Source organism: Triticum aestivum, chromosome 6B (genome assembly GCF_018294505.1).
Source record: "Triticum aestivum cultivar Chinese Spring chromosome 6B, IWGSC CS RefSeq v2.1, whole genome shotgun sequence".
Taxonomy (NCBI): Eukaryota; Viridiplantae; Streptophyta; class Magnoliopsida; order Poales; family Poaceae; genus Triticum; species Triticum aestivum.
This window is the reverse complement of record NC_057810.1, coordinates 74388717-74403753: the sequence shown is the minus strand read 5'-3', so window position 1 is coordinate 74403753 and position 15037 is coordinate 74388717. Positions and strand designations below refer to the sequence as shown.

At 44.3% G+C, this 15037-nt stretch overlaps 2 protein-coding genes and 1 pseudogene across 8 annotated transcripts; 2 read left to right on the top strand and 1 right to left on the bottom strand.

Moving 5' to 3' along the window:
- The first annotated feature begins 703 nt into the window (after positions 1-703).
- Positions 704-3954, top strand: LOC123135875 (glutathione S-transferase T2). Its single transcript, XM_044555113.1, has 5 exons — positions 704-937; positions 1393-1803; positions 1884-2204; positions 2660-3082; positions 3152-3954. The coding sequence occupies exons 1-5, from the start codon at positions 785-787 to the stop codon at positions 3788-3790; spliced, it is 1947 nt and encodes a 648-aa protein (XP_044411048.1). The 5' UTR covers positions 704-784; the 3' UTR covers positions 3791-3954.
- Positions 3955-3972: 18 nt separating this feature from the next.
- On the top strand, positions 3973-13812 carry LOC123135874 (receptor-like protein 54). Of its 7 annotated transcripts, none has more exons than XR_006466297.1 (7): positions 3973-4138; positions 4235-4264; positions 4343-4573; positions 5224-6837; positions 7845-9729; positions 10418-10546; positions 13675-13812. XR_006466297.1 is itself a non-coding variant. In XM_044555112.1 (4 exons), exons 3-4 carry the CDS (start codon positions 6051-6053, stop codon positions 9731-9733), a joined length of 2676 nt encoding a protein of 891 aa, XP_044411047.1. In that variant the 5' UTR covers positions 3992-4264; positions 4343-4573; positions 5224-6050. The 7 variants fall into 7 exon arrangements, 1 of the variants encoding a protein (XP_044411047.1); XR_006466298.1 differs by having other exon boundaries at positions 3992-4264; positions 7845-9545; positions 9616-9729; XR_006466299.1 differs by having other exon boundaries at positions 3992-4264; positions 7845-9545; positions 9616-9729; positions 12750-13812.
- LOC123135876 (beta-fructofuranosidase, insoluble isoenzyme 4-like) lies at positions 10659-14238 on the bottom strand (annotated as a pseudogene).
- Positions 14239-15037: the final 799 nt, after the last annotated feature.

The following is a 15037-nucleotide window of genomic DNA, read 5'->3' as shown; positions in this document are numbered from 1 at the left end:
ATCACTATTTTTTATTATAATTTTCTATTTATTATCGATATCTTCACATTATTGCTCGATTCTAATACTTTTCCTCCATTTTTTGCGTGAAACACACAGAGATGAAAATTACCAACAACAGAGAAACATGGGCAAAAACGTACTAGAAGATTTTTTTTTCAAAGCTCCAAAAATACCTAGAAAATTTCAGGAAGAAAAGGAGCCATGAGCCAGAAAATAGGCCGGAGAGGGGCCACAGCGCCTCCACGCGGTTTGTCCAAGTGTGTGGGGCCACCTGGAGCCCCGGGTCACTGCTTCTCGACGCCCTTGGGCCTATATTTTCCCCTTGACCTAAAAACTGCAAAAGGAATTTATGGGATTTTTCCACCGTCGATACAAGGCGGAGCACTTTTGCCCTTCTGCAGGTTCGAGGTTCTACACATCGATGCTCTTCCCCCGCATCGCATCGTTGCTGCCAATGATCAGCAACGATGAGAACTTATTCTCGATGCATTGTACTTTTTTCGTCTCATAATATAAAAGCATTTTTGACACTAAACTAGGGTAGGAAGAGAGTCTGGAAACGTTTATGGGCTTTGCCCGAATGTTTTTTTGTCTTGTGAATATATACTGTTCCAAACGGAAACCATGGGCCGCGTCTGAATTTCGGTACTCCTGCGGCGCTTCCCCGGAAAAATGCGGAGAAACGGGAAGAGGGGTAAAAGAGAAAAAAAAACGCAGCTACCCCAGCTGGGTCGCGTCGTTTTTGTTGTGTGTGACTGACGCACGGTCGGGTACGCCGCCCATGGAGGAGGGCCTGCCGGAGGCGGGCGTCGCCGGCGGAGGCGCCCCCGAGGGGGAGAATCTCACCTCCGGGAGGCCGCCCCCGGGCTTCGACGGGGTCCGCATCAAGGCCATGCGGGGAGCCATCCAGGGACATCCTCTCGCCCACGTGCAGGTACCCTGCTGCGCTCTCCCTCGCGCGCCGCCGCCGCTGACCGGCTAAGGCTTTGATCGGGCTGATGCGTGCTTCCCGGCGGCGCCTGCCTGCCTGCCTGCCTGCACAATTGGTTCTCGATTTAGGGGGTGATCCCACGCATTTGGACATTTTACTTCGCCAATTCCGCAATTAGGGTGACGAATTTTACTGAAATAGTGGAACTGGGAAAGAACAAATGATTCTTTTTCAGGGAAAAAGGAACAAATAATTTTTGGTTCCCCTGGTTAATTTGGATATGAATTGATGCTATCACATACTGTAAATACCATGTCCATGTGTATCTCTTTCTCTCACTGGATACAGAAAAACAGAGACCACACTTGAACTATTCCGGCATATATCCATGGTGCCCCCTGTGTTACACAGCCGCAGTTCACTGGGAGAGACGACTAATTTGTTGTCTCGCAATGCAGGGTGCCCCAACGGATGGTTACAGGAGCTCGCTGAACCAGGGAAACAACGGCACATTTTGGGACGAGCGTCAAGTCTGTATCCCAGCTGAGGAGCAGCAGTCGCCAGCTGAACGGTCTACTCGATCCGTGAGATCAAGGGGCAGGAGAACGAAAAATTTCAGCGATAAGGAGGACAATATGTTGGTGTTGGCATGGCTGAATATCAGCATGGAAGTAGCACCAGGGAACGAGCAAGTTCGTTCTTATTGGCAGAGGATATATTGTTACTTCCACCGGAACAGGAACTTCGAGTCAGATCGCAATCAAAATTCCCTCACGCACCGTTGGTCTACCATTCAAGAACATGTTCAGAAATTCTGCTGGTGTTATGACCGGATCGGGTGTAAAAACGGGATCACGGAGGAAGAAAGGGTATGCACCTATCGCTTTAATCTGCTTGTAATTTCACATGTTCCATACAATTTTGTTAAGGCATATGCATACTTGCGCAGATAGTTCAGGCATTGGGAGTGTACAAATCAGAAGAGAAGAAAGCGTTTGGTTTCTTGCATTGTTGGAATACCTTACACGCCCATCAAAAGTGGACTGATAGGTTGTCTCAGAAAAAACAGAAGACAACCTCCAATTCAAGTCCGGGTACATTTCCTCTTGGAACCAACTCAATTCGGCTTGACGATGAAGCGGAGGCTCGTAGTCCAAAAAATGAGGACTCGGGCTCGGACGACGGAGGGGACTGTGGGCACGAGCTCCAGGTTCAGGCCATGGAGTGCGCCCTCCAGGAGCAGCCTCTCGACCACAAGCCCCACCTTCAGGTATACCATCCCCCGTCTCACCCTCTCTTGGGCACACTGCCATGCCCTCATCTCACTGAACAGCTAGGGCTTTGATCAGGTTTTCTGATGCACAAGTTGATGCGAGCTTTATGGCGGTGCCTACCTTCACACTGCATTTTTTACTAGGATGTGCTCTTACACATTTGGACCTTTTTCGGTGGTAGTTTTGCCATTAGGGTGACGAATTTCCCTTACTGGTTCATATGGCCTCCTGGAAGGCCTGGAGTAGAGCTCACAGAGAAATAGGGGAATGCAAAATTTGCTTGGTTTTAATTAATTTGGATAAGAGTTGACGCTATCACACCAAAACTACGTGTCTCTCACCCTAACTGGACACAGACAAGAGATTATAATTGAACTATTCCAGCAAATATTCATGGTGCCGTCTGTTATGTGGCAGCAAGAGAAAACTAATTTATTATTTTGCGATGCAGGTTGCCGCAATGGATGGTTATACCTATAGGAGCTTGTTGAATCAAGGAAACAAGGAACCATTTTGGGATGACCGTCAACTTGGTAGTAGCTCAGCTGAGGAGCAACAATCGCCAATTGAACAAGCTATTCAGTCCATGCCAACGAACATCAAGAGAACAGAAAATTTCAGCGATAAGGAAGACTATATGTTGGTGTTGGCATGGCTAAATATCAGTATGGATGCAGCACAAGGGAATGAGCAGACTTGTTCTACTTACTGGCAGAGAATGCATTGTTACTTCCACGAGAACAGGAACTTCGAGTCAGATCATAGTCAAAATTCTCTCTTGCAGCGTTGGTCAACCATTCAAGAACACGTAGAGAAGTTCTGTAGATGTTATGACCGTGTTGGGCATAGAAGCGTGGTGACAGACAAAGATAAGGTATACACCTATCTCTTTAATATGTAGTTACATTTGTTTTGTGTAATTTAACAAGACATACTTGCACAGATTGTTCAGGCATTGGAAGTGTACAAGGCAGAAGAAAAGAAAGCATTCGCTTTCTTGCATTGTTGGAATACCTTGCAGCTCCATAAAAAATGGACTGATATGTTATCTCAGAAAAAACAGAAGACGACACCCAATTCAAGTCCAGACACGTCCAACTCAAGTTGGCCTGATGGTGAAGCGGAGGTTCCTACTCCAGAAAATGAGCCTTTGGAAAGACCAATAGGTAGTATGGCGGAGAAAGAACAATTACAACCTTGTAAAAGTTCTGTCTCTCCAAATGATAATATTTACATGGAAGCGGCAAATCATCTGTGGTCAAATAAGAGAGTGGCGGAGAGCGTGAAAGAGCTCAAGGAAGATGAGCACTTTGAACAAGCATGTGCACTAGAAGAAGAGAGGATTGCAAATGGAATAGACATGATAGCACACAAGAGAAAAAAGCTTGAAGTAAAAGAAAGAGAGTTAGAATTCAAGAGAAAGAAGCTGGAAGTAAGGGAAAGAGAGTTAGAACTTCAGAGAAGGTTGGAAGATGCGAGAATAATGGATATGGATATTAGTGCTATGACTGGGCGACAACAACAGTTCTACATGAGCTTGCAGAATGAGATCATTGCTCGACGATGCAATAGGTCGAAATGAGCTGCTTCATTGTCTTGACTTCAATGTTGTTTCGTTGTACGTAGTATTATCTTGTATGAACTTTTAGGTGGGTAGATGCTTTTTGTTGATAAAATTATTGCCTGACTAGCTTAATGTTGATTGGCCTGATTAGTTGATAAATCTCTTGTATGCTTTTGGTTTTCTGTTGTTCTGTTTTGTGACAGACTGATTGGTCTGAGCTTTGTGGTTGTTATCTACGCACTAGTGTTTTCCTTTTCAGTTAGTACAATGTTTGAAAAAAAATCGGGGGATATCGATAAGGTTCGTGCCTCTCGCACCAAATATATGGCGGGGTTGGCCGAAGGATGAGATCTCACTGAGCTTTGGGTTTGTGATTCTTCTCTCTTGAAGCGCTTTCCTGAAATAATTATGTTATCTGCACTAAAACCTTTCTCCTGTCTCTGTTGCTAAATTCCTGAAAAGCTCTATGAACGTGGAGTGCAAGAATATCTGGTATGCCATACTGTTTTTTGTGGAGTTGAGTTTAGATTGTTGATCACCTGGAGTGCTAACTTATCATGTTGATTGCAGCAGCGGAGCATTAATCTATTTTGTGGGACTTCCTTGGTTCTGCTGAGGAGCATGATCAGTCAGTGTCATGATGGTCACAATCTGTTCTTTCAAAAATGAGGGATTTGTAAGAGCCTGCACTCACTCAGGGGGTCTACATGTGACAAAATGGCAGCTAACTCTGGGAAGCCTACATGGGATCAACTGGGCAACATGGCTGGATCCGATGCTAACAAACTGCAAGGGTTTCTGGTATGTCGAAGTTACTTTATTATATCTGCCTAAGCTTAACTTTGGACCTATTGCATAGTTTCTTTGCAATCTATCAGAGCCCAACGTAATTACTCTCTGATGCCAGCAGCGTAAAAGCCTAATATCAGTGCCCAGTCCTGATGGGAAATGACGGCAGGACTACATTTAGTATAATCACCATAGTCAACAAAACCAAAGTCTTTTCATGCTCCGCTTTGAGCTTTCAAAGTCCAACAAGGTCAAACAGTCATGGTATAAGTGAATGGAGGGAACGTGAGTCTGGTTCTTAGGTTTTCTAGTGATCATTAGAGGGGTGAGTGATTTGAATTCTGAAGTTAATCAATGGATAGCAGGACTAACTCAATGCCCAATCTATTAAATTCAATTAATCGGTTTGTTAAAAACTGTGGGTAACACGGTGGAGCAGAGGTAGCAAAGACTGAAGAAACCAGCCCATGCTTTTTGTACGAGTAAAGATCGCAGGTCCTCCGACAATGTGTGTAATCAACCACCCCTAGCTTTGACCGTCAGTATGTTGATGACGAAGGACACACTAATAAGTAATGAGTAAATTGTTTCTTGGTAATCTGTCCCCTTCGCTGGACCGAGAATTTTCCGCATTATATGACAGTTTGGAGTGACACACGCAGGCAAATGGTGACAAACTGCTACCAACAGAAAGAAAAGAACAGTCATGCGGGAGCTACTACGTTTGAAGAGTATGAAATGCATGACTTGACTCGAAGCCGGAAAGCAGTCCAGAGAACAGTTCAACCTTTGAAAAGTTCTCTCTGTCCGTTCCAGATGTTTTGCTTGAGGTTCTTCTTAGACCAACACCCAAAGGGCCTGTGTAGGACGACTTGCAACTCTCAGCAGTAATTTCATAGAAAGATCACAAAGAAGATGGATGCTGGTGTTACCAGGTCTTGGCGTCTTGGTCGTTCGATAATACCCAGAAGTAAGAAAACGATGGGATGTGTGCACTTTCCAAGTGACACAAGAAGCATTTTGGGGGTCAGTTGGACAAAGCCTCCAGCAGCAAAACATGGTGTTGCTGTTCCTGCTACCAGCAGAGAAACCACAATGCTCTGCTTTGGAAACCACTATGCTCTGCTTTGAAGTTCACGAAAATGGGTCGAAAAACAAAATAAAATGATCGGAGCATTTTTGCCCGCCTGGTAGTCTAGCAAATGTTTCTATTGGTGGGCTTCAAGTTTACCACATGCCTGAGGTGGGAAAAGCAACTGAAAATGTCTACAGAAATGCAAGCATAAACCAAAGACTTGAGGAACCATGCATCTTGACTGCCTGCTGAGTCTATTCACCACAGCCACCGTAATATTTTTCTCACCAAATAGCCTGTCAACCACGGCATGCGTGACCCGGACCATGCAAAATGGTTCCCACTATCTGCACTTTATAAAGGGAACATACTCCTACTGTCCTATACCATTGGAAGCCGCAGGCCAGCAGCAAAATGGTGGCTACTCCCATTCTGCACCACCTCCACATCCTCACGCTCCTCCTCATATGCTCCTGTTCCATGCACGCTTCAGCCAACACCACCACCGCCGTCCCCTGCCTCCCAGACCAAGCCTCGGCCCTCCTCCACCTCAAACATTCCTTCACACATGCAAACCTACCGTCATGGCGAGCTGGAAAAGACTGCTGCCACTGGGAGGGCGTCGCGTGCGACGCAGCCTCCGGAAGGGTCATCTCCCTTAACCTCAGCAACATCGACGCAACGATCCACCGCGTCGACACCGCACTCCTCAACCTCACCTCCCTGAAGAGCTTGAGCCTCACCACCACACGCATTTCCGAGGGGCTCTCTACACTGAGCAAGCTTCCCTCACTGAACACTCTGGAGCTTCATGGGTTGAGCTCCTCGGACCTGGTAGGCCCGGAGCTATCTTCGATTGGCGATATCAGGCAGCTGACATCTCTGCACCTCGAGGGCTATGATTTCTCTCGGTCACAACCCTCTTGGATCGGCAATCTGACGGGCTTGGCGCACCTGCGCATGCACGGTTGCAGTTTCGCCGGGCCAGTGCCTGATCAGATTGGCACTCTTGCAAAGCTGACGCTGCTGGATTTGGAAAATTGCAACTACACCGGGCAATCGGTTCCTTCATGGATTGGAAACCTTACAAGGTTGACAACGTTGAGTATCCAAGGTTGCCGGCATTCTGGGTCGATTCCCTCGGCAATCGCAAACTTGACCCGGCTTGAAGTTATACGGCTAGGGAACAACAGCCTTGTCGGTGAGATCCTAACTACAATCTCAGATAATGCTTCTTTTTGTTCCTAGCTAAATGCATATCATGGTTGACACAATTTTCATCTATTTAAATATACAGTATTGCTAAGAAAAGGAAATTACTCTGTTTTTCAACCTGAAACAATGAGGTCACCCCATCTATTTACAGAAAGAGTAAACATTTTTGCAGATTTTTTTTTGTACTTGATATTTTCTAGTTGTGTACTGCTTGCCTAACCACACCTCTAGCGAGTTCACACTTAACATTAAGCTACACTCAAATTGAGACACCTCGCGGTGCTATGACATCGAAATATAGTTTGGTTAGGAAGTTATTTTGTTGACCTTTTTATGACCATAACTCTTTTTCTACTCACAGTGAAACTTTATTTCCAGCTACTATAACCATAGTCTTCAGTAATTTACTTAGCTGAAAACTACCTTTTTTTCGAAAAGGAGGGTTTACCCCCGGCCTCTGCAGGCGATGCACACAGCCATAGCGGAAAACCACATATTCTATTAAACTATTAATTGTACTATTTATCTGTAAATGTTGGTTAATTAATTTTTTGGGGGCATTAGTAGTGTTATTTAAGTTTGTTAGAAATATAGGTTGAATTAGAAGGGGAGCCTTGGCGCAGTGGTAAAGCTGCCGCCTTGTGACCATGAGGTCACGGGTTCAAGTCCTGGAAACAGCCTCTTACAGAAATGTAGGGAAAGGCTGCGTACAATAGACCCAAAGTGGTCGGACCCTTCCCCAGACCCTGCGCAAGCGGGAGCTACATGCACTGGGGCTGCCCCCCAGAAATATAGGTTGAATTAGCTATAAGAGTATATGAACGCAGTATCGCACCTAAAAATCATGAATTGTTTCAGAAATTAATGGATAATTTACTTCTTTCTTCAAAAATTCGATTGATATTTTTTCATAGATACATCAAGATATGTGTATTAATTTTCTTTTAGAAGCACTGGAACATATTTTGACTAGTACTTGCCCTTTTCATGCAGGGAAAATTCCACAATCGTTGTTCGCTTTTCCAGCATTGAAAGTGCTTTCCCTAAAGAACAATCAACTCTCTGGTCATCTTGAAGACATTCCTTTCCCTCTATATTCATCCTTGTCTACTGTTGAGATAAACGACAACCAGTTAACTGGCCATATACCCAAATCAATCCTTCAGCTTAAACATCTTGAATACCTCAACCTTGAATCAAATAGATTGTCAGGCACAATCAAACTAAGCCCTTTCTGGAGGTTGGAGAGACTCTTTTTTCTTAGTCTATCCAATAACAAGCTATCAATCGCCGACGAAGAAGGTGCTGACGTTTTAAAATCTCTTCCTAACATCTACCAGATACACCTTGCATCCTGCAACCTCACAAAATTTCCGGGTTCACTGAGATATCTAGATAAAGTTTCTGTTCTTGACCTTTCAAGTAATCAAATAAATGATGTTATACCAAGTTGGGTATGGGAGAACTGGAAGGACCAGCTTGAGAGTTTGAACCTCTCGCGCAACATGTTCACGGCTTTGGAGAAGTTTCCTTCTCTTGTTCATATGCCACGCCTAACTGCTCTTGATCTCAGCTTTAATAGGCTTCAAGGCAGCATACCAATACCGGTAACTGCAGTGTCTGGGAATGTATTAGATTATTCAAACAATAACTTCTCTTCCATTCTTCCTGACTTTGGAAGATATATTAGAAGCTTCTACCTCAATTTGTCCAAGAATAAATTAAATGGTTATGTACCATCTTCCATCTGCAGTGCAAGCCATCTCAATATCTTGGACCTGTCTTATAACAATTTTAGTGGATCACTCCCATCATGCCTTATTGGAAGTGGGAAACTAACCGTGTTGAAGTTGAGAGAAAATCAATTCAACGGGACGTTCCCTGAAAATATTAGAGAGGAGTGCAAGTTTCGAACAATAGATTTGAACAGAAATCAAATTGAAGGTGAACTACCAAGAGCATTGTTAAATTGTCAAGACTTAGAGCTTCTTGATATTGGTAACAATCAGGTCCGCGGTTCCTTTCCATCTTGGTTGGACATTCTTCCAAAGCTTCGGGTCCTTGTCTTACGGTCCAACCAGCTCAATGGAACAATAAGGGATCTTGATGGTGACCATGGAACCACCAACCAGTTCCCTAGTTTGCAAATACTCTGTTTGGCTTCCAACAGATTCTATGGACACCTGCCAAAAGGATGGTTTAATAAATTCAAAGCAATGATGGAAAATGTCAACGAGGAGGGACGAGTTTTAGGCTATTACACAAACACAACGCATGGATTTTATCAAGACACTGTTACCATCACACTTAAGGGATCCGACCTTATTTTCACCAAGATTCTAACTACTTTCAAAGCAATCGATTTCTCAAACAACTCATTTGATGGCCATTTTCCAGAGTCAATTGGGAATCTTGTTTCGCTTCACGGGGTTAATATGTCATCCAACAACTTCACGGGACAAATGCCATCTAGCTTCAGTAACTTGTCTCAGCTGGAATCGTTGGACCTCTCTTGGAACCGGATTTCAGGAGAAATCCCGCAAGTGCTGACCTCTCTTACCTCTCTTGCTTGGTTGAATCTTTCATACAACAACTTGGTTGGAAGAATACCGCAGGGTAACCAGTTCTTGTCATTTCCCAATAGTTCATTTGAAGGCAACGTGGGGCTATGTGGAAATCCGCTCTCTAAACAATGTGAGACTACAGATTCAACTGCTTCAAGTGCATTGGCCCCTCCTGAACCTTATAATTTGTGGCAGGATAGACTTGATGCCATCCTTCTCTTCACATTTGTTGGCCTGGGGTTTGGAGTGGGCTTTGCATCGGCAATTACGTTCCGAATGTTTTGCCACATCAAAGGATTGGACTGCAAGCAATGGTAAATCCATGTGCTTTGTGTGCTATACCGCTAAACAACAATATGTATTTTATAGTTGCATTTCTTGAAAAAGAATATATTGTATGTTCATAGTTTGTTCTTGTTAGACGGGACAACTTATTTAATTCTCTTTGTTTGGTAGAAAGTATTTTTTTTAGATAAACAGTACAAAGTACTTGTATGCTTCATTTCATTGTATGGATTGCAAAATTGATGAATCAAATATGTGATGGCATTATGAATAATATGCATTGCATTTTTATTTCATATGGTCGCATATTGTTTTATCATGCTGGAAGGCACTAGTGGTATCGACTAAACATGAAACGAAAAGGGGAGGGTGGTGGTGGTGGTGTGTGTGGGGGGGGGGGGTCATCTTAGAAAAGCATGATGGGGTGCACAACGTTGAAGCTGGAGGATCAAACTTATTACATGGCACTAAGGGAACAGAACATAGTACTAGGGTCAGAAACACATATTCCTATTGTGCACTCCAGTAGAATAATTTTCAATGAAGTACCTCTTTGTATGGAGACCAAGAGTGAAATTCACATCGAGCTTCTCTGTTTGTTTAGTTCTCAGGAAAAGGAAGAAATGATCGAATTACAAATCGTTAGTTTAATATTTTTCTTCATGAGCACCAGGTTAATTTCTTGCATTCTCACTTACCTCCATCTCCAATATATAGCAACAAGGAAGTATGAATAGAAGAAGGTACAAGCTCAGGAATTATTAGAGAACAGTATATGAGAAGTACAACTGGAGTTTATCATCCCCTGATCATCCTACAAGTAGAGTGATGCGGAGTAAAAATAAAGTAAGTATTTTTCTCCTTTTCCAAACAAAATATTCCAAGATGCATGTACTTGGAGTGGATCAACCATGTAGGTTGCATACAAGATGAGAAATAGGTCAACTCAAACATCATATAAATGTCGAGCACCAGTGCTTGAGCATGAGAATTATGTGCAGTTTTGACAATAAAACAAGTACAATGTTTGTTTTACGAATCACCAGTACTTCACATCATTTTTTAAGACATGCTTCATGCAATGCACACAACCATATTTTTGCACCATAACAACATGACTAGTAACTACTACGTCCATTTCTGCGACAAGTAATTCGGGGCGGAGGGAGTAATCTACGTTCCACAACAGTATGGACTAGAGGTCAGTCAAGTAACAATTTTGCACCACTGTCAATAGCATTTGTTCTGTTGGGTAAGTACTTCATCCCTTCTTCACATTCACCTGTGCCCTCTTCATGCTCCATGCCTTGAGCTGTGACACCATGACCACGGTCGTGCCATTGTTAAAAGCATACATACGAGCGCCTCTGTCATCGACCAGCACAACTGGGTAGACCCTAGCCATGATGCAAACCCTGCCGCCACCACCAAAGCTCTCCACCGCCGAACGATCAATCTGCACAGGATATCCATGGCTGTTAGAGCATCTCTGTCTAATTATCACACATGAGTGATATGGGTGCATGGGGAGAAAGGAGACAAAAGGCCTAACCAATGTTCTCAAAGATATCTTCCTTTCCTTTTCAATATCAAATTCGAAGAAGGCCCCATAGGCCGGCTTGTACAGCCCTGGTCTCAGGGACGACCTGTATACAAGGAAAAGGGTAACCCTCTTGCTTATATTTCTTTTTATTTCGAAACTGAACTCTCTTGCTTATATCGATGCAATGTAGAACAGAGAGTGAAATTTTTCTGATATAGTATCAATTTCTGTGAGTATTGTAGAGAACATTCAAGAAAGACAAAAAAGTAAATCCATAGGAATTAAATTAACCTTCTTAGGTCAGAGCACATAAGAATCATGTGCTTGTGCTTTGATTTGTAGACTCTAAGGTGCACGGCAGTGTGCTCCTCCATGTCATCAGAGGCTAGAACCACAAGCCCAAATGGCCCCAGGCCACCAGGAGCTGATGCATCTGCTTCCCTGCAATGCTTCTCTGTGTCCAATAGCCAGGAAGGATCAAAAGCATCAGCTTCATCCATGGTTCCCGGCTCAAACTCTATCTCCACATCCGCCTACTCCAAGAAAATTATGTCTGGTTAATCACCACAGGACCAAACTGATTTTTAACTGACATGGCACTTTTATAGTAAAAATATCAAGCAGTAGGAATCTGTGTGAAAAAAAGAAGGAACTAGCCTGCAAAGTATCAGTCCCCTTAATTTCAAACATGTCACCCTTTTTCAGCTCTATTCCTTGATGACTAATTTCGTTTCTTCGAAGGGACTCGATCTCTTCAACGGGCCATTGCAGCAACTGATTACCATCGCCATCTAACCATATAGTCCTGGGGATCGCCTAACAAACGAGGATACACATGTCACAGTGGTATCTGCTAAACCACTCAAAATCATTAGTTCCTGAAACTTGACAGTGACAGTGAACCACCAGGGGCAGTTTTTCTTACTTACCTGGATCCCAGCCCAACCTTTTGCGGCATCATCCGACGAACTATCCGACTCGTTAGCCCAGCCCCATATGATCCTCCTTCCCTTTTTTGCGTCGAAGAATGACTTGGACGCGTAGTAATTGCCGTAGTCGATCCTCAGCTACAGACGCCTATCGTCCATGACATTATCTGGCACAAACTTATCGCCTTCCAGATCATATACCCCAACCATGTATTTGTCACAGGAATCTAGGCTCATCTTGAGGGGGAATGTATCCGGTGCACCCGCACTTGTGGTGCTACCGGTGCACCGGCTGCCATAGAATATTTTAAAAAATCTGAAAAAATTCTAGCATGTTAACACAACATCAATGTATGATGTCACAAAATTTCGTATAAAAATTTGAAATATATTTTGAGATACAAAAATGACAAACTTGACATCTGTGTGATAATGGGCCAAATCTAGAGCCCAAGTTATGTTATATACTATTCAATGTTGAATTTGTCATTTTTGTTTTTCGAGACATGTTTCAAATTTTGACTTGAAATTTTATGACAAACTACATTGATGTTATGTGAGTCTTTTTTTTTTCCAGAATTTTTTGAAGATTTTAAAAGCACAAATGTGAGTTCGGTGTACCGGTAGCACGATAAGCTCGGGTGCACCGGATATTTTCCCCATCTTGAGGACATGCTTGGCACCATTCGGGACCGCCGCGGAGAGGTCCAGTCCGCTGGTGTTGCCAGGCAGTGCCGCGAAGAAGTCGGGGCACTCCCACATGGTGGATGAGTTGGAGGAGTAGAGCGGGTGATCAACCCTGCTCCAACTCGCAAAGTCCTCACTCTTGTACAAGAGTGCCGCACTGTAGCCGTCCAGCTCGGCCCCAACTGCTATCCTCCACTGCCCATCCGGTCCGGTCCAGCCGGTCGTCGGATCCCTGAACTGTTTTGGGGTCAGACCCGGCCCATCCGGCCGGATCACCGGGTTGCTGCTGGGCTTGGTCCATTCCCTGAGGTACGGGTCGGAGCTGTTACTCGGGAAGGCGATGCATTGGGCTTGGTTCTTCACGTCGTCTGCGCCGGTGTAGAGGATGGCTGGCCGGCCATCGGTGAGGACAGTGACTGAGCCAGACCAGCAGCCCCTGGCATCGTAGGGCTCGGTCCGGTCCAATGCCGACGCGAGCCTGAGCCAGTTGACGAGGTCGGTGGAGACCGAGTGGGCCCAGGTCTTGTTGCCCGGAACCACACTGCCGGGGTTGTACTGGTAGAAGAGATGGTACAAGCCCTTGTAGTACAGAGGTCCTGATGAATGAAGCAACTAGTTACATCCATCTACTGCTCTACGATTGATTTTATCTTTGATAATTAAGAGTAAGGGAGATGCATACATAGCTGCATACCATTTGGATCTGTATGGTCTTGGTGGCGAGGATTTCCATGCCGTGTGAAACAATGATGAAGAAATGTTAGATATAGAATTCAGAACCCAAATGTGTAACAAATATGTTTCTGACATTGCAGCGGCCAAAGGGGAAAATTGAAGGCAGGTGAAGAAGCTAAATTATCTGACAAGCTTCTCCGGACCATACAGACAAGCGACTAGTGCATCGCTATAACATTAATTTACAATGCAATCAAGTGAAGGTTCAGACTAACAGTCAAAATGTCTAGCGACACATTTCAGAGCAGGAAATCAAAGGAAAACCGCCTCAGAAATGGGACCTGCACTTACAGATGGGAGAAACAGAAAAGAAGGTGCAGAGATGAGCGCATATGTACCGTTGATCCAGTTTTTGGGGGGCTGGAAATGGAAGGCGGTCCTGTACTTGCTGCTCACGATGGACGAGACCTTCTCCGAGTGCGGGTAGAGGACGACCCTATGGCTACCGGCGGCCGCCGCTTCTGCGCACGGCAGCGAAGATTCATCAAAGGGGAAACCCGGGAGGAGGAGGATGAGGAGGGGACAGCCACAGCCATGGCGATGGTGGAACATGGGGAACGGGAGACATGGAAGTGCTGATTGCGAATCAGGAGGCGACAACGAAGAAGGGCTGGTCAATGCTGAACCTCGGAGACATAGTTTATTCCCACTTGATGCTCATTTCCCGTTCAGCACCCCGCGCTACAGCAGTACAGTATGTTTTTGACAGATAGCTAGACAGACGATGCCTGGTTTTTTGGTTGACTTGACTAGTGTAGGTTTCTTCCTCCTTTGGCCACCGTGCACCCGTTTGGTTCCTCTTCTCACTATTCCACTTTGTGAAGCTGTGAGTCTTCTCCAACCTCAAGACCTCATGCTGCATGGAGTCACATTGCGCGCCCGGCCTTACTACGGGTATATAGAAGGAAAAACATGTGAATGACGACTCCCTTTGATTTCTTGGTCATGAATGCATATTTGCATTTCCTAATATATTTCACCCGCATAGAAGTTGCGGTGTTCCTTTTCTTTCTTGTGCCGCTTTGTTTTTCAAAGACTGGCTCCGTTATCGGGGCCGTGTATCTTGCAATGTTTTTAAATTATATCTAGATATTCACATATTTATGCGCCACTAGTAAACATTTTCTGTGCAGCGTCAAATGTTGCGTGCTAAGATGCACTGGAAACACATACTAAGATAACCTGTCTGACAGTACAATTTGGTTCTCTTCACGTGGGAGAAGTTTTAAGCCTTCGTGTAAGGCATTTTTTTCTAGTCATATGATCGTTAGAAGAATCATGATTTCTTACGTTCACATTTTTTAAAAAGCTACTATTTCTATCATCATTTTTTGCGGGGTAAAGGCTCTTTTTTCTAGGTTGTGAGATGAAGAAATGCATTGCATTCCTAAGTTAAGTTCTTCTTCCTTTGTTGTGTAATGCCTAATTGGACATTGATTGTGT